The 24,243-nt window shown below is 55.8% G+C and overlaps 2 protein-coding genes across 5 annotated transcripts; one reads left to right on the top strand and one right to left on the bottom strand.

The window, feature by feature from the left end:
• The first annotated feature begins 1,766 nt into the window (after positions 1–1,766).
• ZNF414 (zinc finger protein 414) lies at positions 1,767–8,210 on the top strand. 3 transcript variants are annotated; one of them, XM_068661384.1, is made up of 9 exons: positions 1,767–1,867; positions 4,160–4,293; positions 4,775–4,876; positions 4,956–5,063; positions 5,334–5,439; positions 5,743–6,272; positions 6,702–6,752; positions 7,337–7,495; positions 7,809–8,210. In XM_068661384.1, the coding sequence occupies exons 2-9, from the start codon at positions 4,224–4,226 to the stop codon at positions 7,883–7,885; spliced, it is 1,203 nt and encodes a 400-aa protein (XP_068517485.1). In that variant the 5' UTR covers positions 1,767–1,867; positions 4,160–4,223; the 3' UTR covers positions 7,886–8,210. The 3 variants fall into 3 exon arrangements, with proteins under 3 accessions (XP_068517485.1, XP_068517488.1, XP_068517487.1); XM_068661386.1 differs by lacking the exon at positions 1,767–1,867 and adding an exon at positions 1,896–1,999; XM_068661387.1 differs by lacking the exon at positions 6,702–6,752.
• Positions 8,211–10,134: 1,924 nt separating this feature from the next.
• On the bottom strand, positions 10,135–19,162 carry LOC137844802 (acidic leucine-rich nuclear phosphoprotein 32 family member B). Of its 2 annotated transcripts, none has more exons than XM_068661389.1 (7): positions 18,972–19,162; positions 15,686–15,835; positions 15,120–15,242; positions 13,842–14,040; positions 13,375–13,493; positions 12,869–12,923; positions 10,135–12,016 (listed from the first exon to the last, which is right to left on the bottom strand). In XM_068661389.1, the coding sequence occupies exons 1-7, from the start codon at positions 19,023–19,025 to the stop codon at positions 11,928–11,930; spliced, it is 789 nt and encodes a 262-aa protein (XP_068517490.1). In that variant the 5' UTR covers positions 19,026–19,162; the 3' UTR covers positions 10,135–11,927. The 2 variants fall into 2 exon arrangements, with proteins under 2 accessions (XP_068517490.1, XP_068517489.1); XM_068661388.1 differs by having other exon boundaries at positions 13,375–13,496; positions 18,972–19,161.
• Positions 19,163–24,243: the final 5,081 nt, after the last annotated feature.

Genomic DNA, 24,243 nt, shown 5'->3' with positions numbered 1-24,243 from the left:
GAAGATGCTGAATACGAACCAGCTCCCCCCGGACCCCATCTCAGGCTCTTGCACATCCCAGCATCGCTCCAGAGCACCTGGCAGTGCTGGCCAGGAGCTGCAGGGCAGCGGGGAGACAAAGCCCTGGAATCGGGGCGCAGCAGGACCTGCGTGTCAGCGCGGCGCCTGATTTCCCACAGGACTTGCTGCGAGAAGAACTGAGCTGTGGCTCCACGTATTTGGATCCTGATCTGAAGGGGCCATGGGCGGCACAGACAGGCCCAAGTCCCCTGGTGTGGCAAACATGGAGTTGCCCCAGCATCACAAGCAGGGGGGTCTCACCCGTGGGGTGCTGGGGCTGGAAGCCACTGTCCACGGCCATGCTGAGGTGATCCCGAGCACACCCCCTTGGGGTGATGTTCCCTGCCCTGGGGGCAGAGGGGCTTTGAATGGAGGCTTTTTCCCACCGAGGGTGCAAGAGGTTTGCAGCAGGGAGAGGGATGAACGGCACCAACACATCGGGGCCCATCCTTGCCTGTGCCCCGTGGTGCTGGGGACCACCGCCACGCACTGGGTGCAGAGATAAGCAGGGGTCGGTGTCCCGCCCCGCCCCCGCCACCAATCCATGTCACCCCCCACCCAGGATGGCCAAAGGAAGTGACGCTACCCTGCTGCAGCCCTCGGCCTCGCTGCCTCTCCCTCTTCTTCCTCCCTCCCTGCAGCTCCCGCTGACCACGGGTGGGCAGAGCCCCTGCCCAAGAGATGGAGGCGGGGGGGGGCGCACACACAGATGGGGGGGGCTCAGGGGACCCTATGGGTAGGGGTGACGCCAAGCAAAAGGCTGCTGGGAAATGAAGTCCTGCGCAGCCTCACGTGGCGACACGTTCCGGGCCTGGGGAGGGAAGGGGAAATGTGGGGCTGGGAGGCCGGGGGGCACACACGGGGCTGCGAGGGGGAGGAACAGGAGCCAGGGCGGCTCCGGGTGTCTCAGCCTCATGGCTTTGCCCCCTCATGATGGGTTTTCACAACCTATGTGGTCCTTGGGGGGATTTTTATTTTCTTTTTTTTTTTTTTTCCTGTAAATGCAGTTTTAGAGTCCTTGCACTGCTGAGCTTGGGAAGGGCATTGAGGGGGAGGTGGGGGGGAGCAGCGAAAGCCTCTGCTTTCATCTGACTGAATAAAAATGGCTTTGGAAACTGCTGCTGGAGGAATCTCCTTCCTGCACCCTGCCTTGGGGCTGGGGGGGGAGGGGGGGCAGTACCCCAAGAGCTGGCGCTGTGCAAGGGGGATGCTGCCACCACCCCCTGCTGGCTTTGGGGGAGGGGGGCAGCTCAGGGGGGCTGTGAGGGTCCTGGGATGCTCCAAGGGGCCTGGGCAGCTCTTAGGGCCCATGAGTGATGTGTTGTGCTCGGGGTGCTTCGGGGCGGTGCTCCAAGGAACCTGGGGTGCTCCGAGGGAAACCTCAGACGACCGAGGTGTGTGTGGGGGGGGGGGAGGGGGGGGGGGGGGGGGGTCGTCAAAAGTCACAGCGTTCCCCAAGAGGCTCAGGATGCTGTGAGGGGGGCTCAGAATGCCCCCTCCCCGGGGATGCTCCAGCATCGCGAACCACGACCCCCCCGCCCCCCCCCCCCCACCTCAGGAACCGGGATCTGGAGGACGACGACGACACCGGGGCGGGTCCAGGCCGCCCCCCCCCCCAGCGTCCCCCTCTCCCCTTTCCGCCTCTCTTCCTCCTCCTCCTTCTCCTCCTCCTCCTCCCCCTCCCCCTTCTCCCCCCCCCCCCCGTCCCCCCCGGCTCTCGCGACAGCTCCGCGCAGAAAATGGCCCCGCGGCCGCGCCGCCGCTGATGCGCGCCCCGGGCGGCTCCGGCCCCCCCCCCGCAGCCCCGGTACGTGCGGCCCTGCTGGGGGTGACGCTTTTTTTTTTTTTTTTTTTTCTTTTTTTCTTTTTTTGGGGGGGTGGGCATACGACCCCAGGGCTCCGGGGGGGGCGACAGCAGGGCTGTGCGTGGAGCTCGGAGGTGAGGAAGGGCCGGGAGGGGGGAGCGGGGGGGGTTTGAAGCCGTGCGCCCCCCCCCCCTCAAAGGAGGGAGGGGGACCAGGTTTGAAGGGGAGGGGGCTCAGTCCGTGGGGATGCTAGGGCTGCGTTGTCCCGAGGGACTACTGGCCGCGGGGGCTGCTGGCCACGGCTCTATTGTTGGGGGGGGGGGGGAGAGGGCAGATGGGGGCTACCAGCCACAGGGGCTAGTAGCCGTCGGTGCGGTATTATTGGGATGCTGCTCAAAATACTAAGGGGCTCGGGGCGGGAGGGGGGGGCGGGGGTGCTACCGGCCACAGGGGCTAGTAGCCACGGGCATATTGCAGACAGGAGCCACTAGCCGTGGGGGGGCTGCCAGCTGTGGGGGTGCTCACCAGGGAGCTCTTGGCCGTGGGGTGGGGAGCTGAGCCCCCCCCCAGAACCAGGGGGTCCCTGAGCTCTCTCAGCTGTCATCTCCCAGCCGAGTGGCCGCGTGAGCCCCTTGTTCCCAGCCTTTTGTCTCCTCTCCCGTGCCGAGGAGCTGCTGTAGGAAGCCTGGCCGTCGTGCAGAGATGCTCAGAAGGGAGTATTTGTCCTGGTTATCTCCCCGGGTGGATTTGTGAACCTCTTCTGTTCTTGCCAATATGTGTAAACCCTCTTGTTCACTTGAGGGAGATGATCTTTATTAATTATTAACTGAATCGGCACAAGCAGGTGACAACCCCCCTGTTCACCCCCTTAGACCCCAACATGGGATTTTTTGGGAGTCCCACAGGAGCTGGAGGAGTGGGTTCCAGCAGGCTTTGGGGAGCCTGACCCTGCAGCAGGAAAACCCAGTGAAAAGTGGCACTGGGTTTGCGGTGGCTCCAGGATTTGGGTTTCCAGGGCAGAGTTTGCACTGGATCAAGGGGGCGGGGGTGGGATGGGGTGGTCACAGCTGCGGTGGCCATGTGAGGTCATCAGGGATGGAGGCAGCAGCAGGTCAGCAGTGCTTGGCTCAGGGCATCGCATTCAGGGCTGCAAAACAACGAAAAGTGCCCTGTTGTGTCAGACACCATCCCATAAGAGGTGAGAAATGGCAGCAAAATGATGCAGGTGCCACCAGCTCCCCAAAATCCAGGGCCTGGGGCCAAGTGTGCAGCAATGTCATGGAGCCACCTCTGCTGCAAGAGGTGTGATGTTGAGCAGATCCCTCTCTGCTCAGTTATTCCTCCAGCCACCCCAGGCCTATGGCTTTGTTTGGGGTTAACTTGTTTTTTTTATTAATCATAAAGGGGAGACTGTTTTGCTGGGAAAAAAAAGATAGCAAGAATCTTTTGGGGGAGAAAGCATTAAAACTGTTGAGGCAGGGCTGTCTTCTTGCTCAGCACCTCCATACAGCTCCTCACATACAGCTCCTTGAAAAAATGCATTTTTCAAGAAATAATGAAATTATTCTGGGGAAGCTGTGGTGTACCGGGGCTGCCAGCTTCTGGGGCACAGATCCTGCTCTCCTCAGGGGCTCCAGCACCAAGCCCAGCAACATCTTTAGGTGTTACAGCTTGGCTGTGACCTTCCTCCCATCCCTCTTGGATGCGCTTCCTGATAGGGCTTGCAATTCCACAACGCCCCAACAATATGTTTAAAGATTATTTTCTCCAGAAAAGCTGAGAAAATGCCTGTAAGAGCAGATGCTAGAAGGCATATCCAGCTGTGAGCAGGGCAGCACAGATATGGGTGTGCTGGTCTTGGTCATGGAGATTTGAGATGCCTTTTTCTGAGAGCTATCATTTGGCTCTTGTGTGGACAAGGCTGGTGCCACGGGTCTGTAAGGCAAAGCCAGTTAGTTTTTGGGGACCGTCATGCTCTAATGTTCATGAAGGAATTGCCCCCAGGCATCCATCAGCCAGGCGCTGGGCCCTGCCACCATGTTCCTGGTCATGCAGTGGGAGCAGAGACGGGGGCTTGGTATTACCCAAGGGTGAGAGGTGGGGAGGGATGGTGATGGCTCTAGCTTCAGTGCTCGACAGCTGCCTGCCCGTGGAGGGGCCGTGTTGGTAGCCCCTCTCCCCACAAAGCTCCTTTGAGGCAGGAGCACCACAGGCACCGAGGGGGAAAAGGAAGTGGTGGCTGTTGTTGCTGCTCCCTGGTGGGCTCTAACCTCTGTCCCTTGCATTGGGTGCAGCATCACCAAGAGAAGACGCCATCGGCAGCGAACCCCTGGCCTTGTGCCTGCCACCAGCCAGGCCATGAAGACAGAGAAGGATGAGGCTCTGCCCCCCTTCTCGCTGGGGGGTAAATACGCTGGAGAGGGGGCAGGTGAGTCCCTCAGGAGGCGAAAGGCCTTTGCTCTGGCTGCTGTGGGGGTCCCATTTGCTGCAACTCCTAGGGGCGGTGGCCAGCTGTGACACTAGAGGGGCTGCTGGTGGCCTCCATGTGGGTGCCATCGCCCCATGCTCCCCTCCAAAGGCCCCCAGTGGGTGGATCCAGGAAGGCAGCATCCAGCAAGGCGCACTCTGAGAACGTGTCTCCTGTGTGGAACCACGCTCCAGGAAGACAGACACCCCCCCCCCAAAGCCCCAAACTGACCAAGCCGTGTAAGGTATCCATTTGTGCAGAGTAGGAATGAGGACACTGGAACTGGCCCCTTTGCAAACAGAAACCTGGGTCCAACCACACAGCTGCAAAACACCTGAATCCCACCCAGCTCCAAGGCTTGGGGCTGGGGGCCAAGGGTCATGGGTGTATGGCGGCTGCACAGGGCACTCGTGTCTGCTGCCTGACAGCCTCTCCCCCACAGGCTGCAGCGAAGCGGCTCTGCCTGGCGGCCCCATGCCGGTAGTGGGGAGTGGAGGAGCCCCCACGCAGGACCTGCGACTGCTGAAGCGCAGACCGGCCTCAGGTGAGCTGAGTACGGTGGGGGTGATGCCACGGGTGATGATGGGGCGATGACCGAGGCCAATGCTGTCTTCTCCTTCCAGGGAAGCACTACGCCTGCTCCAGCTACGGCTGCAAGCTGGCCTTCCCCAGCATGCAGGAGCTGATGGACCACCTGAAGGTCCACTACAGACCAACGCAGTCCCTTGAGGGTAAGGGGGATGGTGGGCACAGGGACACCCCATGATTGCTCCAGGGTGCTCTTTGTTTGGATGGGACGGGGAAAAGCAAGGTTTGGAGCTGGGGTTCACTGCACAAGTTGCCCTCAAGGTGCCTGCACCCCTGGGAGATGCTGCATTGCCCCAGCCAGCAGTGGGGAGAGCACGGGAAGGGACAGGGACATGTTGGTGGGTCCTCCCATTGCCACAGGGGGGTGCAGTGCGGCTGGGGCTGTGCTGACTCTGCCCCATCTCTTTTTGCAGGTAAAACCTTCCAGTGCCCCACACTAGGCTGCATGGAGACCTTCCCCAGCATGCAGGACCTCATGGCCCACATGAAGGTGCACTACAAGCCAAACCGCTACTTCAAGTGAGTCCCCACCCTGTCCCCATCACCATCCTGCACAGCTCTGCCACCTCCCTCGCAGGTATTGGACAGGCAAGCACATGGCCCCACACCAAATCCCATCTGGGGACACGCTGCAGTACCCAGACAGCCCTGAGCACCCTGTACATCCCCTTTTCAGCCTCGCCTCACTTCCCTCCCCGCCCCCCCCCCCATTGCAGGTAGCCCCCAGGAGTGGTTCATGGGCTGTGCGGCGGGGGGAATGCTGCTCCTGGGGCTGTGGGTGGGAACTTGACCTGGCACTGATGCTGCCTGCCAACCCTGCAGGTGTGAGAACTGCTTGCTGCGCTTCCGCACTCACCGCTCCCTCTTCAAGCACCTCCACGTCTGCTCTGACCGCGCCGGCAGCCCTGCACCGCCCCAAAAAGCCGAGAAGCCTGTCCCGCCCGCTACCTCCGCCCTGGAGAAGGAACTCCCGGCCAAGGCAGCTGAGGGGCTGCCCAAGCTCCCGAGCATTATCCAGCACACAGAGAAAGAAGCCATCATCCCCGGCGCGGACACTGCCCCGGCAGCACCCGCCACACTGCCCGCCAGCCTGCCCGAGCTGCCCAGCTCGCTGGAGGCGATGCCGCTCGTCTCGCCGGCCCCCCACCCCTTCCCACTGCTGGAGCCCAACCTTTTTGGGCCATCATCCTTGACTCGGTTCTCGGGGCCACCCCCCTCCTCAGTGCCGTTCCTGTCCTATGTGCACCCGTCGCCCTATGGTTTACCTCCACCCCCGGCGCAGCCCCGTTTGCGGCCCTTCGTGCCCAGCCACGGCCCCCCCGTCTCCAACGCCATCTGGAAGAAAAGCCAAGGTGAGCGCGGGCAGCCATTAGGGCAAACCTTCTGCTCCCGCCTTGACCAGCAGCTCCTGGATGAGGACCCACCGACGGCCAGCGAGGATCCCTCCCCCCCTACACCTCCCCAGCCCAGAGCCACTGCAGCCCAGGGCTGCCCCAGTCCCTCTCTGGGCTCCCCTCACCCCACCCCAACCACCCCCTGCCCCATCCCACCTCTGCTCCCCTCCTCTCCCACCTAAAGAGATGCTCGATTGGAAAAAATGAAAGCAACCACCAAAAAAATAATAATAAATAACCAACCTCCAAATTTACCCGGCCCTGCTGCTCCTCCCCGGCGTGCTGGGGTGTGAGGCAGGGGCCGGGCCAGGCCTGCCCCCCCAGCATTCCCCCCCACCAGGGAGGGGAAGACCTAATGCTTGTCTTGCCCCTCGATTCCCTCCGCAGGTGTGAGTGTCAGCCCACTCCTCCCATGCTTTGGCTCAGGAGTGACCGCAGGTTAGTTTGGCACTACTGGGGCTGCTTGGGGGCTGCTTTCTGTCACTGAGGGGGTGGGGGCGGGAAGGAAGGGGGAGGCACAGGGGAGGGGAGAGGCCCCTTGGAGGCTGTGATGTTCCCCGGAGCACAGTGGGGAGGGCGGGCACCCTTGTTTTTGGGAGCCCTCCACAGAGGAGCTGCTCCCCAGGTAGGCTTGGAGACTGGGGGGGTCACTGGCTGCACCCCCCACCCCCAAGGAACTGCTGAGCCTGGCTGTATTGGCAGCACAAACTGGGGGTGCAGCTGCTGCTTGGACTCAAAAGACCCCCATTTCCCTTGGCTGTGGCCAAGCTGGAAACCACCCGCTTTTGCTCTGCAGGTGCATAGGCGATGGGCAAAGGGGGTCCGAGCAGCACAGCCTCACACAATGCCCACAGCCAGCTCTACACCCAGCCTTGGGGTCCCCCCCAAGCACAGAGGGTACCCTGTGTGTATACAGGGCTGGGAGCATGGGCTTCCACTCCCAAATCCCGCTCTGCACGGGGCTCCCACCCCCGGGGGCTCCCCAGCGAGCGCTGTGCTTCCCTCCTTGCCCACCCTTGCAGGGCACGCCTCCAACAGCCGCATCGTGTGGGAGCACACGCGGGGCCGCTACACCTGCATGCAGTGCCCCTACTCCACCGCCTCGCGGGAGGAGATGACACTGCACATCGAGGACCACCGCAAGAACCTGCCGCCACCCGGGCGTCTGGACGCAGACATGGGTACGGCCTTGGGGGGGAACAGGGAGGATGCAGGGGGTCCCTCCCGAGTGCCCACATGCTCTCATTATATGGGATTGAGCAGCTCTGTGCAGTCTGGATGCTGAACTGAGCTGATTTTCCCCCGACTTGGGGGAAAGAAGGCATCAATGGGGACAGCCCCACTGCCTGCCCCCATGTCACTGCCACAGTGGGCAGCACCCAGGGGTGCGGTGTGCCCCTGACCCACAGCAATGCCCCAGGGAGGCTGCATGTCTCCTGCCATATCCCAGGAGCTCGGCCCCAGCCCTGACAGCTCTCTTCCCTCTCCCTCCAGATTTCAGGGTGGGCCTCGCCTCCTTCCACTCGAAGCTGACGCCGGAGATGGAGAACTCCCTGTACTCGCAGCTCTGAGGGACCTTGCCCCTGTTGGGGATCCCCCCACCCTGGCTGGGCAAAGGGCACTGCAGACCCCATGCCATCGCACTGGGACAGGGGCACGGGGAGCATTGCTCCAGCATGGGGTGGCAGAGGGGGAACAACCTTTGTTTTATTGACGTTCCACTCCCCTTTCCCTTTTATTTTTGGAAACGCTAAGCCCCTGGACCCTGTGTGTCTCTCCCTCTCCTAAAGGTTTTTCATTGCCCCAGGGGCTCAGGGGAAGCCTGGTGGATGCTCTAGAGGTGGTGGACTTCTCTGAAACAAGGTCTGGAAGTTAATAAATGGGAAGCATACAGGAGCAGTGGCTGGGGGAGCCTCTGTGGGGCCACATGGTGGGGGGCAATGGGCAAAGCTGTGCCAGTCCCAAAAAAAAAAAAAAACACAAGCAGATTGGGAACAAGGGGGCAGGGCTCCCTCAGTGGGTCCCAAAACAGGGGGAGGGAGGAGAAGGGGTGGGTTTGCATGGAGGAACAGGGGGGTCTCTGTATCCCCTTGTGAACAGGTCCAAACCATACAGGGCTCCTAAAGCAGCACCATCCCAGGAAGGTTTACACCAAAGCAGGTCTAGGGGCAGCCCCCACCCTTCTGACTAGCTGGGAGCCCTGCAGCACCCTGGGAGGGGGAAGATGCACAGGGATTTTGATTTCCTTGGTCTGGAATAAGGTAGCCCTGCCCCTTGCATCAGCACTGTCTGGATGCAGCCCCAGGGGATGCATGCACCCACCCCAGGCTGCTGGTACCAGGGGAGTAGTGCCTGAAGTACAACAGGGAAGAAGAGCCTAAAACAGCAGTGCTGTGCCCCAGCACCAGCCCTGGAGCAGGGGAAGCATCCAGCCCAGCCCCATGGCACTGCACCGTTCCCTCTAGGTCAGCTCCTATGCATCCCACCCAGGGAGGGCTGCTAGGAGGCCCAAGTCCCTCCTTCACCTGCTGAGCTCTGCTCCAAGAGGCTGGAGTTGCTGCAAGCGATGGCTGCAGCCTGCTTGCCCCCCTGCAGGAGACCCCCAGGCTCCCCCCACCACACACAGCAGCCATGGCAGGATGCACATAGGAGTTGTGCAGCGCAGCTGGAGCTGTGCTTTCCCAGTCACATTGGCCCCATTACACAGGTCCTGTCTGTTGGGGAGGGGGGGAGGCTGCATGCTCCCACCTTCCCCTGTACAGCTCTGCCTGCAGGACAGAGCTCCAGCACACCCACCTCTGAGCAGGGAAAGGCATGTGAGGCGAGGGGAGCAGCCCCAGCAGGGGTTGTGCCTGTAGTAAAAAGGGGCAGCCCCCACTCTGGAGGGGGCTGAGCAGCAGCAGAAGGGGGTCTCTGCACAACCAGCCCCGTAGCTGGAGCTCTGTTCCTCCACGTAGCTCCTCACACTAACCCCAGAGCATGGTGCTGGGCACCCTAACCTTGCAAAGACCCCTAGGCAAAGCCCATGGCTGTGCAGATCTAGCACAGCAGCAGCTCACCGGAGCCAGGCCAGGATCACAGCAATGCAAAGGCACCTCCAGCCCCCAGGGAGCTGTGCACAGCTCACACATCAGCCTCCCTGAACCCTCCAGCAGCTTCCTGCTTGAGGGCAGGGTTTGGGTGGCCTCCCAAAACCCAGAACTGGGGCTGCTCACCCACCTTCTCCTCACCCTGCACCACCCTGGAGCTGTAAGCTCTGTTCTCAGCAGAGCTGAGCATCCAGCAGAATTGAATATTAAAAATGTCTTAAAACTAGGACTTCTCAGCATTTAAGCAGACTTTCCATACAGACCAGAAGAGCAGACACACACTAACCTGGTTCCCCAAGAAACAGCTCTTGCAGCTACCCATGAACCTTGCTGTGGCCATTTCCAAGAGCAGCACAGAGTGAAGGCTGCATCATCCCCACAGAGCCCCCACATTCATGCAAGGACCCTGCTGTATCAGGCTGATCCACATCCCTCCCCAATGCAATTCCCCACCCCAAAGCCCCCATATCACCACCACCACCCTGTAAACAGCCCTGCCCAAGCCAGCCCTGCAGAGCAAGAACAGACAAGCTGCACTTACCATGAATCCACTCAGCTGGGGCTCAGAGCAGGAAAAAAAAAAAAAAAAGGCCATGCCTGGGTGAACAGGACAGTCACCACTGCTGATGAGATCCAGCTGCTCAAGAAAAACCACCCCAGAGCTTCCACAGGCTGCTCACAGCTCTGGTGTTCATAGAGCAGGGGCAGTTAAGACAACATTCATTGCAATGGATTTTTAAAAACTGAAGTCTTTATTAAAAGTTTTATCCAAATTTTGTAACAAAAGATACAAAAGGGCCGGAGATCATTATTTCTGGGACTAGTCTGACCAATCAAAACCTGACAGTTACTAGGCTAATATAAAATCCATACAATCTGCTAAAAATGCAGGGAAAAATTAGAAGTAACTGCTGCTCTGATTTTTTTTTAATTCCTTTAACATTTATAAGTTACTCAGTTTGCATTTTACAGGAGTAGTTCTTCTCCAAATGGTTACAGCTACTGTACAATGCAAGAGACAACAGCAAGAACAGAACAAAGCAACAGAGACTCAGATGTGCTGCAACACACACCACTCCTGAAGGAACCGCTGTGAACCTCACCTCCAAGTGCTGGGTGCTGACAGATTGCCCAAGCAACAACCAGGAGCTCCACGCAGTGCCAGTGCCCCGGAGCCCCCCTGGAGCCCCAGCACTGTGCTCCTCCAAGGAGCAGCAGCTGCCCCGCCCAAGCACCGCTGTCCCAGCACCCAACACCCACCGGTTCCCATCCCTGGAGGCCACAGGGCCAGGTCTCTCCAGAAGCTATCAGCTGTGCTGTCTGAACACCTCGAGGCAGAGGAAGGAAGGGCCAAAGACCCTGCAGTGGAGAGCTACCCCTGGCCAATTTCAGCCCCCCCCTCCCCACTCTAGACACCCCAGGTCAGAGGGAGACACGGTCCGCAGCGCTGTCTGTGCTCCAGCAGTGCGCAAATAGCCTGAATGGGAATGAGCTGGACTTCTGATCAATGCACTTCTCTTCATGCTGAAAAGGAAAAAGGAGGACGACGCATACACCAGGCTAGCGCTGAGGCAACTGTCCAGAGCTGTTACTGGCTAGCAGAAGGACCCTGAGAATATATAGGCTAACACGGTCTCCTGGGGAACGCCGAGTTAGGTGCATCACAGTGATACTGGTTGAACATGTTCTGTACAGTGCGAAATGGAGTTTGACAGAAGTGCAGTATCCCTAAACCTGCTATTTCCTATCTCTTCCTAAAGGCTGCTATGGCAATGAGAAACCTCATCATGGCAGAGGCTCACAGCCACACATCAGCCCTACTTGGGTGTGCAAGTGGAAGGTATTAGGTGGCCATCAGGAAAAAATATTCCAGTTTATAAAAAAAATAGGAAAGCAAGTACAGGGCTACTGCAAGGTGCATCACCAGAGGTACCAGGGTCTTTGTAAGCAGTCAGTCAACCCCCCCATCCAAGACCCCAGGCACCCCACATCCCCAGCACTAAAGTATCTTCAAGCATCTCCAGAGATCACATCACCATTTTTTTCTGATCAGAGAGACCTCAGTGATCATTTGCTTAGAGTCCATTCAGATGAACCAGATTTGCACCCACTGCTCAAGATGGCTCAAGCGTCTTCAGAAAGCAGGTCTGAGGGCATGCAGATAGCAAACACCTTCTTTGCTGTCAGGCAGGGTGGCAAGCTGGAGCTCTTGTGTGGCAAGGCTGATTTCAGACATGAAAGATACCCTAGGAGGATTTTTTTTTTTTTTTTTTGCAAACTGCTGCACAAACCACAGAACGGAGAAAGCCTTTGGTCATGAGATACTTGTGAGAAAGAGAGCCTTGTATGGAAGATTCCCCTGAATGCCTACAGTATTCTACATCTTAAAAAAATATATTGTGGACGCTGCAGCCATACAAAGGGGGGAGGAGTGGGAGACAGGGATTTACAGTCTCACATAGACACAACGGGGAAGTTAAGACAAGCACAGTCATAGTCTGTAAAACTGATTGGCTTGCTGGGATCAGTCATCCTCATCATCCTCTTCATCTTCTGGATCTTCCTCTCCTTCATCCTCTAGATTTCGTTTTCTCTTTTCCCCTCGTGGAAGGTCTGCAAAAAGAGGTGAAGCATGAAGCTCTGTCTGTTCAGTCTTGTGGAACAGCACTCAAACTGGCTACAAGCTGCATTAGCCACAGCTTGCCAGTGAACAAGCACAGACTAGACTCTCACCATTACAGAACAGAGATCCACCCTGCCCAGCTTCCCATGCTACTAAGAAGCACAGACTCATATGAGACATTAAGCATTTTTATGCCCTCTAAGCATCCCACATTCCATCAAGTGCTTCAAAAGGCTTTTTTGTTGAACACTCTCAGAAGTATAGGATCTGTAGAATTTGGTCATTTCTAACCAAACTGATACAAGGTCATTTAAAGTCATGCCAGCCACTATATTCTATCAACATTAATTCGGGTGCTTACACCCTGTTAGAACTAAAGGAGTCTGGACTCAAATCAAGTTCAGCTTTACTACCCTCTCTGTAGCTGATAGCAGAAAGGAACATGAGCATTCAAGAGCATATCCTCACAAAGACTGCTAACATGAGCTTCCATGACAGAAGCCCTAATCCTGCATGAACTATCAGGATAAGCTATTCAGAACTGGTTCCCTAGGCAATTTACCTCTACTATTTGGCACACCTACCCAGCTCAGTAAGCATTAAGAGGCACTGAAACTTGTTTCCCCATCAGCAGCGCATGACCCTTAGGTTATAGATGTTATACTCTAGTTAGCTCAGGCATAAGCAGCAGATTAGCAGTGCCCACAAGTCAGAGCACTGCACTTATCAAGAGCTAAAGGCAACAAGAGCACAGCACAGAATCTTGGGAAGCTCTTAGAATCCAAAGAATGTGCAAGACTGTCAAGGCAGCTTTGCCAACAGTTTGTTAGAATTCAACTTACCGTCATCAGCTTCATCATCATCTTCATCCTCACCATCTTCCTCCTCATCTTCCTCCTGGAATCAAAACAAGACACCTTGTTACACAAGCCACAATCTCATGAGCAAGGTGTAATTCTGTAACCACCCTTTCCTCTTCACCTCTTCTCCTGCCTTACTCTAACCTAAGGGTGAGAGGTACAAGCTGAGCATGGAGAAGCTCCTGTTTCCTCAATAGCCTCTTGTACCCCTTAGGAGAAAGGGGGTGTACAGTTTTATCGCTTGAAGTCACAGTTTATCACTTGAAGTACAGAAGTATCAATCCAAGCAGTAAACAAATACTGAACAGGCAAACTCATTGGATGGAGTCAAAAGGTAGCCAGAGCAAAGGGCAGGACAGACCCCTTGGATCTGCCCATGAAGAAGCATCTGACACCTGGTCAGATGGGTCACAAGATTAAGGGATGAATGCACTATTGAACATGCCAACTCACTGCCGTGGATATACACTGACAACAAAAAGTCTCACCTCATCATCTACTCCATCCTCCTCCTCTTCACCTTCAAGGTCATCATCTTCATCATCTTCTTCATCAATGACTTCTTCATCCAAATCATCTTCCTCATCATCATCATCTTCTTCCTCACCTTCTATCAAAAGATGAAGGTAAGCATTAAAGTTTCAAAATACTTGCTATTCCCAGACAGTATGCTCACACCTCCTACTCCAGCACTACATGAGCAATAGCCAGGAAATCACAGAAAACAAGCTTGCACAGGGAGTGCCAGCAACAAGCCCTGTCAGTCTGCAGCAAGTCTCACTTCTCATGCTGCCTGCCAAAGGAAGGAATGGGGAGGGGTTGTCCAGACAGCCCCTACTTAAGCAGCAAGTTATAATCACTATTTTTTATTTTTTTTAGCAACACAATCACACAGAAGGGAAAAAGTTGTTCCCCAGGAAAAAAAAAAAAAAAAACATGAGGAGAAAATCCTTACCTTCCCCATTCTCGTATTCATCTTCCAGTCCATCCCCATCTGCTTCAGGGTCTGAGTCAGGGGCTTCCTGGTCATCAGCATCAAATCCATCTAGGTAGGTGAGCTGGGGCAGAAGGGTGAACACACTCTCCCGGTAGTTGATGAGCATTGTCACCTCGCAGTTGAAGAGGTCCAGACTATGTAGGTTTGGCAACTTTTTCTGCAAAGATCAAGTCAGTAGATCATTTACAAATCAACAGTATTAGAGGATCATGCAGCCATCAGAATACAGCTGGTTTCCTAACCATACCTATGAGAAAGCAGTCTTTGCATGCATTCTTTTCACCTTGTGCTCTTCTGGTGGAGATAAGTTGCTGCTTTTACTAAGTGTAGGACAACATTCACAATGAAATACAACTCCTTTTTAATCCATCTCCTCTATCCTACAGCTTCCCCTCCTTGAAGACAGAGCAGGCAACAAGCACACAGTGCCCAGCTCCCACAAAGCAGGACAGATCACTGAACCAGACTCATTCTGCCCCAAAACATCAGGCAAAATACCAGAGAGCACAATACAGGCAGCAGACCAAAGCAGTGTCTGCAGGCTAAACCTGATGTGCCTTTCAGCACAGCCACAGCAGCTCTTCCGAACAGGCTATCACACTGTGCACCAGGCTAAGTACAGGAGAGCAGTTGCAAGCTCTTTCTGGAATGGATGTAGGGATGAAACATAATAGCTACAGAGGCAAAGACCCTAGAGATCAGGCCTTTCACAACTACAGAATCTAGATGACAAGGCAAGAGCCACCTTTGGGGCAGTTTAGATGCACCAGGGATGCATTTCCTGCATTTATAACAGGAACACCTTGCAATTCAAGTTGTGACAGCACCCTGAGTGCAAGGGTCACAGCCCAGCAGGACAGCATCTTTGGACTGATGCAATGGAAACCCTTGCTGGTGTCCAAGCAACTCATCTCCATGACACCCCAGGTGCCACCTACCTCAAACTGCATCCGACCCATTAACGGTCCTTTCTTTCTCAGATGGACACTGAGCACTGCATCCACAGTTTTACTCATCCAGCCCAATTTCATGCTTCTTTTAGCAACTGGCTGCTGGTTTTCCAGACAGTGGAGCCATTAACTATTAGCCCAGCCTCAAATTGGACCCACTCATCTGTTCCCATCAGAACCACGAAGTGCTGTTGGAACAGTTACCAAGATGTTGGACTTCTGCTGCACAGACATGCTCCCCAAAGGAAACGTCATCCCTTAGATCCCAGCACAGCCTTTCACTCACCAAGGGCTCCAGAGTATTGATGTCTTTGATCTTGTTGCCGCTTAGATTCAAGTGTGTCAGGTTAGGAGTTCTCTCTGCTAGAACTTCAAGGCCACCAGAAATCCGGTTATCACTCAGCTCCAGCTGCCAGGAGGAAGCATCATATGGTCACAAAGTGTTTTTCTTCTTCTGACACACAGAATAAAATTCCCTGACAACCAGACTACAACAGAACCCCATTCATTAGAGAAGCAGTTCCAGTTTTGAGACCCTTTTTCTGCAAGCTAACACAGCACTCCCAGCCACTTGTGTACTACATATATTGCTATCTAACTGCAATTTCTAAAACCTCGAATATGTTACTGAAGCCACATAACAAAAGCAAGAGAAAAATGATGTTAAAAATATGAGCTCAAAAATACTCTCAAATATTAGAAAACAACCTCTCACACAGCTTACAGGCCTCAAAGGAAAAAGCAGAATCAAATGGTCTTTTTCCTGGCTGATGCAGGGAAAGAAGTTCTCACCAGGGCAGCAAGGTCTCAGAACAAGGACTACTGAGAGATAGGACCACAGGTTTGACTCACCTTCCGGAGTTTGTTAAGCTTGGGTAGATTGGAAACAGACAGCAAGTTGATGTTTATCATGCTGAGGAACTCCAGGTTCTCAAAATCTGAAGAGAGACCAACGATCTTCCCATCATCCGAGCGGCAGTTATCAAGAACCAGCTCCTTCACCTACCAACAGAAACACTCAGCTGTCACTGCATTCCCAAGTCAAGCCTCACCTAAAGTCTACCAAGCTGACATTAGGCTGAGTGACTGACATTTCACAGCAGCATGCGCATCTGAAGGTCCCCCCACTCACCTTAAGGAGCATCCCAGGTCTTAAAAGCCAAATAATTTTTGTACGAGCACAAAGTCAGCATCTGTAACTGTGGCAAGGATTTTACCCTCTAAGCACAAGCTGTGCAGCATGCTACCACTGCACCGCATCGTATGATTCCAGCCAAGGTCTGCCTTCTCTACTAGGAAACCTTCACAGGCTGAACCATGAAACTGCATCAAAGCATCTCACACACAAGGCCTCAAAAAGCTTCCAGAGTGGCACTTTAGGCTGAACTAACCATAGGCCAAACATCACCTGGTTCTGTCCTCTTCAGCTCTCCCCACAACACTAGACCTGCTTTGGACACTGGAAAACCTGCCCCCAGAGGGTTTGTTTCACTGAAAGCATATATTCCTAGTAGAAGTCTCAGCACAGAGCAAGAGCTCTACTCTCCAAAACCTCCAGGCCCTTCATGAGGGGGCCACTGATGGCATATGATATTTTGCCAAGCACAAACTACACACACAGAGGTAATCTATTCCTGGTAATTCAGCACAAAATCCCTTGTGGCATTACAGCCATAAAGCACAGCAGTGATCTGTTCCCCCCTCCACGCACCCAAAGGGCAGACATACCTGGCACCCTCCTCTCTCCCTGAAGCACAGAATGCTCCAGCTCCAGTTCTCATGGGCCATTCCCAAAACTTGCTTTTACCCCACACATTCTTCACAGCACATTGCAAAAATTAGTCTTGGCCAGAAAGCTCATGATGCTCTCCAAATTCCTCCTCTGCAGCTCTCCAATTTTAACTCTCCTGCTCACATCAGCCAGAAGTCATTTGAAATTCACTTTGCCCTACTAGAAGCAGACTTTCTTGTGTTGTGAAGTTGCCAGGGCAGCCCTGAAAGCTCAGAATGAGTTAACACACTCCAGAAGTGGCTGTACTGGTCAGGGCTCTAAGCTCAGCAGCAAACAAGCTCAACTGGGAGTTCTGCAGTTGAACTCATTTTGCTCCTCAGACAGAAGTCTCTGATTAAACTAAGACTCAGTCCCCCCAGCATAAAGGCAACCAAAGCCAGCACTTCACAGATGCTGCTTCGTTGGTGCAGCCACAGAGGTGAGAGTGAACATTACTAAGTTAAGAACCAACCTAGCTGTGAAGAGACCATCTTTAACTTGGACTAGTGCCTTGCCCTGAATGGCAGAACAAATGCTGCAGCTGGCAGTGCAACAGCAGAACAGGACTGAGCAGCCAGGACTGCTTATTCCAGCAGCAGTACTGGCTCGTACCAGCCTCGGCTGCAGGGCACGCACACTCTGAGCCTGCTCGTTTCCCCAGCATGCCACTCACTCAAATTCCTGGTGTCAAACAAGAGGAAACCTGCAGCTGGAAGCCTCGAAGGGACACTTCTACTCCTCAAACCATTCTTGTTCTGCAAGTTCCTTTACCATCTGTGAAGGCTTTAACCTCTACCACAACCTCCATTTACAGCCTTTTTTTCCTTATGCTCCAGCTTGATTTTAAGTTGCCCATGTCAGCATGCTGCAGAGACGTACTGATCTGTCACAAGAACAAGGTGACAGCCACAGCTATCTTGCTATAAGGATGCCAGTGGGGCCACAAGGCTGGCCTCAGATAAGGGCAGGCCTTGTTTCTGAAGCACTACCCACTGAGCACAGTGGCAGTGAGCCAGCTCCCAGGAGCAGAGGCTGAAAGGGCAACAAAAATGCTTTGGAAAGCTGCAAAAATCCAACCCTCAAGCCTCAGCTGACCACTGTGTACAGCTCGATCTAATCACTCCAGCAGCAAAGCAGATTAACTGGCCCCAACAGATGAGGGGACATCATTCCTCTGCTGTGCAAAGGACATACTAGCCACAGGCAGGCACTGGGAAGCAGAAAGTTCAGCCAAGGAGGCATTGGAGAAGTACAGCAAAGAAAACTGAGCAGCAAAGTGATTGAATGCAACTCAGCTATCCCCTTTTTTCTTTTTTTTTTTTTTTTTAAGGTTAGGTGGATTTAGCACAGCACCTCCATGATTCCTCACGTCCCTGCCGTGAGGAATGCACCAAATTTCCTCCCCTCTGAGAAGCTGACCAGCAACCTTCAGAAACTCCACTCACACGCATATGGTCCAAGCACGGGAATTTCCACCCCTGATGTCAACAGCCACGTTCTCTCCTCTACCAGGACACCCCGTGCAGGGCTCGTGCAGCGAGCCCACGCAGTCCTGGCTGCTTCTGCGCAGGAGCAAAGGAGCCGTGAACCACCAGCGGTGGGGAAGGCACAGCCTGCGCTGCTCCTATGGAGCGTTGTGCTGTCCTGGAAGCGGCACCCCGGGGGCTGGAAGCACCCCACGTCCCTCACGTTAGCCAGAAGAGGCCCAGGAGATGGCACGGCGCCTCCCCCCGTCCCCCAGCCCACAGCGGGAGCTCGGCAGCACCGCAGGCCGGAGCTGGAGGAGGCTCTGGCGGAGGAGCAGCGCATGGCCACGCTTGGAGAACATGGGGCGAGCCCGGAGGCACACACACACACACACGGAAGCGATCCAGCCTGCTGCGGGCACCCCGCGCGGCCGAGAGCCCGGGGGAGCACCCACCAGCGGCCCCCTCTTCCCCCCACCTTCAGCCCGGAGGCCTCGCCCCGGGCCCCCGCGGCCCGCCCAGGCCCCTCCATGGCGCCCGCGGGCGGCGGGAAGGGCGGAGGGGGCCGGCGGCGCCCCGGGGCCGCCCCTAACATGGCCGAGCCGCGTGCGCGGGGCCGCTCCGGCCATGTTAGGCGGCCCCGGAGCGGCGGGAGCCATCTCAGCCTGGCGCCGCCCGCAGCCATGCCGGGCGAGCCGCCGGGCACGGGCACAGCGGCGGCCCCGGGGCTCGGGGCAGCGCAGCCCGGGCCCCGCTCCGGCCTCCCGCAGCCGCCGCTTCCCCCCCGCCGCCGCCCCCGGCGGTGCGCGGTCCCCAGGCCGAGCCGAGCGGGGCCGAGCCGGGCCGGGCCCCGGCGCCTGTCCCTTTCCCCTCTCCCTTCCCCGCCATGCGGCCGCAGTACCTCGCCCGGCTTCTTGTTGCGCAGCTCCAGCGTGAGCCGCTTCTTCATCTCCATCCTCCCGCCGTACCGTGCCGGGCCGAGCCGAGCCGAGCCGCCAAACCCCCGCACCGAGCCGAACCGAGCCGAGCCGAGCCCGCGCACGGCCGCCGCTTATATAGAGGAAGGCGCCAACGGCAACAAAGGCGGCCCCGCGCCGCGCCCCCTGGCGGCCCCGCTCCGCTCCGCACCGCGCAGCCCCCGGCCCCGCCGCACGGCAGCGCCCCCTGCCCGGCCCCGGCCGCCTCGGGGCCTGGGGGGCTCGGGGGGGGGGGGGCGGCCCCCGGCCAAACGGGGTGGGGGAAGCGGGGTTCGACGGGGGGCGGCTCGTCTTTCACCCCCCCGTCCCGTCCCCATCTCGGCTCGCCGCGACACGCACGCAGCCCTCGTGGATCCATCCTGTTACGGGGACGCTGAGAGGGGCCCGCGGGGCTTGAAGGCTGGACGGGGTCTGTCCCCGTCCTTCAGGCGTGGTGTCTGGGGGTAGGGGGTTGACCTCCAGGCCTGCGGCACCCACCCGTGCTGTTTCTGGTTGTGTCTGACCGAGAGAGCTCAGGCGGCCCCGCTGGCATTGGTCACAGGGTGCATGAGGCCCTGTGGGGCTCTGCCCCAGCCCTGTTCAAACCAGCACAAGGTCACCACAGGACCGCTCTGTCGCCAACAGGGTCACCACGGTGTTTCACCTCCCAGCTCTGGCCACCGCCCCCAGGGACCCCCAGCAGGGCCTCAGGGACGAGTCGGGGTCCCAGTGATTGCGATGTCTGGCCTGGACACAGCGCTGCCCTCTGCGCCTGCCACACACGCAGCCTCTGCCTGCAGATCCCTCTGAGATGCGGCACTGCTGTGGGTGACTTCGTTAAACATTACCTTAAAAACATGCAGGGAAAACTCTCTGATTGACTCTCCGGGCTCCATGTAAACAGGAACACGAGGGCTTGCAGGACTAGCCCTAGAGTCCCTCATTGTCCCCTTTGGCAGCGGGCCACCGGCTCTCCTCCTATGTGAGGAAATGGCTTTCTGGTGCGTTCCTGTTCGTTTCTGCCAGTTGGCTCTAACATGAACCATGTTTTATTAGGAGTAGCAGAAGGAAGTGGCCATGTTCAGCAGAGGGCTTGAACCTCTGAAGGGGCCCAAAGCAGGGCTAATTTGGAGAAGCGATGGACATTTTCATGAAGAGCTACATTGAAAGATGGTACATTTTGGCCTCTCTGCAATCTCCCCTTGCTGACCGTGTCTCCATTTCTCTGGCCCTGCTGCGTGCCAGAAAGCTCCAGGCTCTCTGCCACAAGGCGAGCAGCCCGTGGGCACTGTGTCGGTGTCCCCTCTCCTTGAGCTGCCCTGTCACCAGAGCTGCGCAGAGGCATGTGAGCGCTGCAGAGGACTGTAAGTGCCCATGCACTGGGCGAGCAGGAAGAACAGCCTTGTGGCAAAGCCCAGCATTGCCCAGTTGCCCCCTCCCAGGGCGTGAAGCACGGCGTTGGCCAAGCTCCGTTAATTGCATCCCCGTGGGTGAAGCAGAGCATGGGGACTGCTTTCTCTGGGTGAATCCTGTCTCCTCTGGCTCCTCTGGAGCTTCACGGAGCCCTGCCCCGGGAGGGGACAACAGCTCCCAGCACCCTTGTCTCTCCCCAGCCAGAGCCCCCTCTGCTAAAAGCAGCAGATCTGCAGGCTGCCCCTGGGCAGAGCAGCTGGGAGATGAGGGGAGAGGCTCCCCCCCCTTGCTGATCTGCATTTGTTTTAAGGTCTCTTTCATGTACTCTTTGAGGCTCGTTTCCTGTTCTTTGTAGAAAACAATGCTTCCCTCTCCCTGTACCCCCCCCTCCGCCCATCCCAGGGTGGCTTTATCTCCCCTCCCTTGGGATTCACTGCACTGGGTTCCTCAGAAGCTGCGTTTTATATTTGTCTTAAAATAAAAAACCCTGCTCTGATTTAACTGAATTGATTTTAAAGCTGCGTCTGGTATTTGATGTCTGGTAGAAGCATTTAAACTGATCTAAACTTTCTGTGTTTGGGCACATTTACACGAAGCTGGTAATTTACTGTGCAAGTGACAGCAACTGAAAGGCTGGACCTTAAATGCTGACATGGGTCGAAATTCAGGTCTGGGACTTTTCATACAAGCTGGAGCACAGATGCTCAGAATGACATATTATCTATTATACATCATGATACTATGTCTGTGCTTTGCACTGCTTCAGCTACTTCATTCCTAGCCTAGTGCTTCCACGGAGTGAATCCTGTATGACTGGGCCATTACTGCTCCATACACGAGGACTTCCACATCACACTTCTGTGACCTCATAACAGGAATGAGATCCCCCAGATCTCCCGGCTGCTGTAGATTCCCAGCAGCTGGTCCTGCTGGGACGGACTGGTATCCAGCTACAGGAGAGCTGTGGGGACACCAAATCAGCTGCAACAACTTCTCCTATGGGCACCTTCATGCCAGCCCCGGATGGAGAGACGGTCCCTGTGTGAACAAGCATGCAGCCAGTTTGCCAGTGCATCTCATTCCTCAGACCCACTGGGGATCTCAGATAGATGCAGGGATCTTCCCCCATAACTAGAGGATGTGGTCAAGCAATTTTATTGGAGATTTACAAGCAAATAAGGCATGGTCTGGGAGACCAGAAAACCTGAGACCGTGTGCCCCCGCACCAGGAAGGAGGCAAATAAAGCTAACCCCGTCCTCGGCAGCCTTTAGAAGAAATTCGCTATATTTCCTTTTTTTCTTCTTGTTTCCCAGATGGGACCTGGGGTCCCGACTCTTGCAGGGATGGAGGTGCTGCCCCCGGCCGGCGCTGTGCTCTCCTCGCTGCAGAGACGCGGAGGTGCCGGCAGAGGGAAGCATCCCACCGGCGCTACGGCTACCGGCGCCCGGCCGCGGTCCTATGCAGGGTAAACCCCGACCCCAAAGGGGCCTAGGGCTGCCCTGGAAAAATCCAGGAAGGTGGGAGTGAGAGCAAACACCTCTGCGTGGGGAGAGCCCCTGCCATCCCCGTGGGGCAGCCGCAAAGCTGTCCTGATGTGGCATACAGCCCGAGCTGGTGCCTCCAGCCCACCCTCTGCAACCCTCGCCCTGCGGTCAGTGGCTCCAGGGCTGGATCAGCTCTGCTACGAGGACAGGATGGAAAGAGAAGGCTCTGGGGAGACCTCACAGCGGCCTGCCAGTGCCTGAAGGGGCTGCAGGAGAGATGGAGAGAGGAGGGACTCTGTGTCAGGGGGTGTAGGGATAGGACAAGGGGGACAGGAGGGTGGCTTGAAATGAAAAGAGGGGATATCTAGATCAGATATGTTATAAATGAAGATACAACTCAATCTGAATTTAGTACTATTTATGAAAGACAAGTAAACAGTACTGGGTGCACGGGGAGTCTGCTCTACCCACATAGACGAACATCGAACTTTCTAAATCTACAGAACAGTCTCAATTTTCCATTCCTTTTCTTGTACATTAAACCCGAGTATGCCTATACATATGTACAATCAGAAAAGGTAACAAACAATCCTTTAAGTCAATTACTATTAATGTCCATGACTGGGGGAGCATAGTTGGAGTTGGGAATCCTGGGTGAAGTGCTCCCATATCTTCCATGACTTCATTCATTTTTTCTCAGATCATATAACAGTCTCCATTTTCCATTCCTTTTCTTGATTACAAACACCGGAGAATTCCAGGGCTAGTCGTGGGAACAATATGTCTCGCTTTAAGTTGTTAAGCAACTAGGCCTTCAGGCCTTATGTATCCTCTTCTTCCCGGATCGAAGGGAAACATCCGTCTCCTCTTCAAGGCCAGTAGGGCCTGGGTCAAAAGGCTCGTCCAGGTCACCGGGGGCGTAACAGCAAAGGCCTGCGATGGCTGTAGCAGCAGAGGGGCCCATGGCATAGCAGTCGGATCAGTAAAGGAGCCCGCAGCTCCCTCACTGTCTGGCAAACCACACGTGTCTGACTGTGGCCCCACAGGGCTCTTTAAGGCCTCAGAGACTGCTGGCCAGGTGCCGAGGAATCCCACCACAACCTTGTTTTTAGTAGCAGAATCCCACACCTTGACCTCCATTTGGTCCCATATTACAGGATCATAAACTGATTGCTAATAAAGGGAATATGCTGTAAGGTTAACCAGGGCAGTCTTTGCTCCTAAGGACGTATGATTCCCCATAATCCCCATAATGCACAACTGCTTACCAGCGAGGGGCAGTTGTGTGCGCGGCTCCGCTCCTCTCAGCTTGAGCTTCTCTCCAGCTCCGGTGCGCCCATTTCCAGTGACTTTCTGTACGAGCTTCTTTGGGCGGTTTGCTGAGTTTGGCCGAAGCTATCTTCATGAGGAGATCGATGTGCCTGTTCCCGTCCTGGTCTCCGTTCTGCTAGCCAGTCCCTATTCATTCCTTTTTCCTGCTTCTTTATTGGTGACATGACTTCATTACATCGTGTTGCCTTTTTCATCTTGAGGGCAGGCTCCCCTCTTATACCCTTCTCCCCACAGCAGTCCTTTTCAAAAACAGCTCTTCACTGTTCAAACAACTTTGCATATAACAGCAACAGAAAACACCCAGAAACATCCATGCCTTAATGGCTGGAGAACAGCAACTGGAGACTGCGTGGAGTCTCCTGAATCACCCTTCTTTGTTCCCTCTAAACTCTTTACAGTCCTGATGGCTCATCGTTAAGTCTGATGTTATCACCAATCATGGGGCTTGCCGACGCCCATGGCCACACTCCCACATCTCCCCCTTCTTTATTAATATCAACCATCTTCTTGACAAGAATTATTACTCCATATATCACAGATAGAAGGAAGAAATTCTTCCCTCTGAGGGCAGTGAGGCCCTGGCCAAGGCTGCCCCGAGTTGCTGTGGGTGCCCCATCCCTGGCAGTGCCCAAGGCCAGGCTGGATGGGGCTGGGGGCAGCCTGGGCTGATGGGGAGGTTGTGCCAATGGCAGGGGTGGGACAGGGTGGGCTTTGAGGTCCCTTCCAACCCAAACCATTCCATGGTTCTATGCCCACCAGGCAGCCCTAAGGTTTTTGGAGCACAACATCCAAGCCCAAAGGGTTTAGATGCCTCCCTCGAGCCTCACTCCAGGCACTGGGCTGAAGTGCCTGAAACAGTTGTCTGGGGGCTCCCAAAGCCAGCAGGAAGAAGAGGGCACATCCAGAGTAAGATTCAGCCCGAGCTGGCTGTGACCTGAACACTGTGCCTCCAAAAGCAGGTAGGATTCATCCCCAGGCAGAGATAGA

The sequence above is a fragment of the Anas acuta genome, chromosome 26, assembly GCF_963932015.1.
Source record: "Anas acuta chromosome 26, bAnaAcu1.1, whole genome shotgun sequence".
Lineage (NCBI taxonomy): Eukaryota > Metazoa > Chordata > Aves > Anseriformes > Anatidae > Anas > Anas acuta.
This window is presented reverse-complemented; position numbering and strand designations above follow the sequence as displayed.

Excerpts from the sequence above, each read along its gene's own strand:
- ZNF414 (XM_068661384.1), top strand. The coding sequence starts at position 4,224 with ATGAAGACAGAGAAGGATGAGGCTCTGCCCCCCTTCTCGCTGGGGGGT. Across the intron at positions 6,273-6,701 it reads CATCTGGAAGAAAAGCCAAG|GTGTGAGTGTCAGCCCACTC; the intron begins GTGAGCGCGGGC and ends TTCCCTCCGCAG. Across the intron at positions 6,753-7,336 it reads TGGCTCAGGAGTGACCGCAG|GGCACGCCTCCAACAGCCGC; the intron begins GTTAGTTTGGCA and ends CCACCCTTGCAG.
- LOC137844802 (XM_068661388.1), bottom strand. The coding sequence starts at position 19,025 with ATGGAGATGAAGAAGCGGCTCACGCTGGAGCTGCGCAACAAGAAGCCG. Across the intron at positions 15,836-18,971 it reads GCAACAAGAAGCCGGGCGAG|GTGAAGGAGCTGGTTCTTGA; the intron begins GTACTGCGGCCG and ends TTCTGTTGGTAG. Across the intron at positions 12,017-12,868 it reads TGATGATGAAGCTGATGACG|ACCTTCCACGAGGGGAAAAG; the intron begins GTAAGTTGAATT and ends CTCTTTTTGCAG.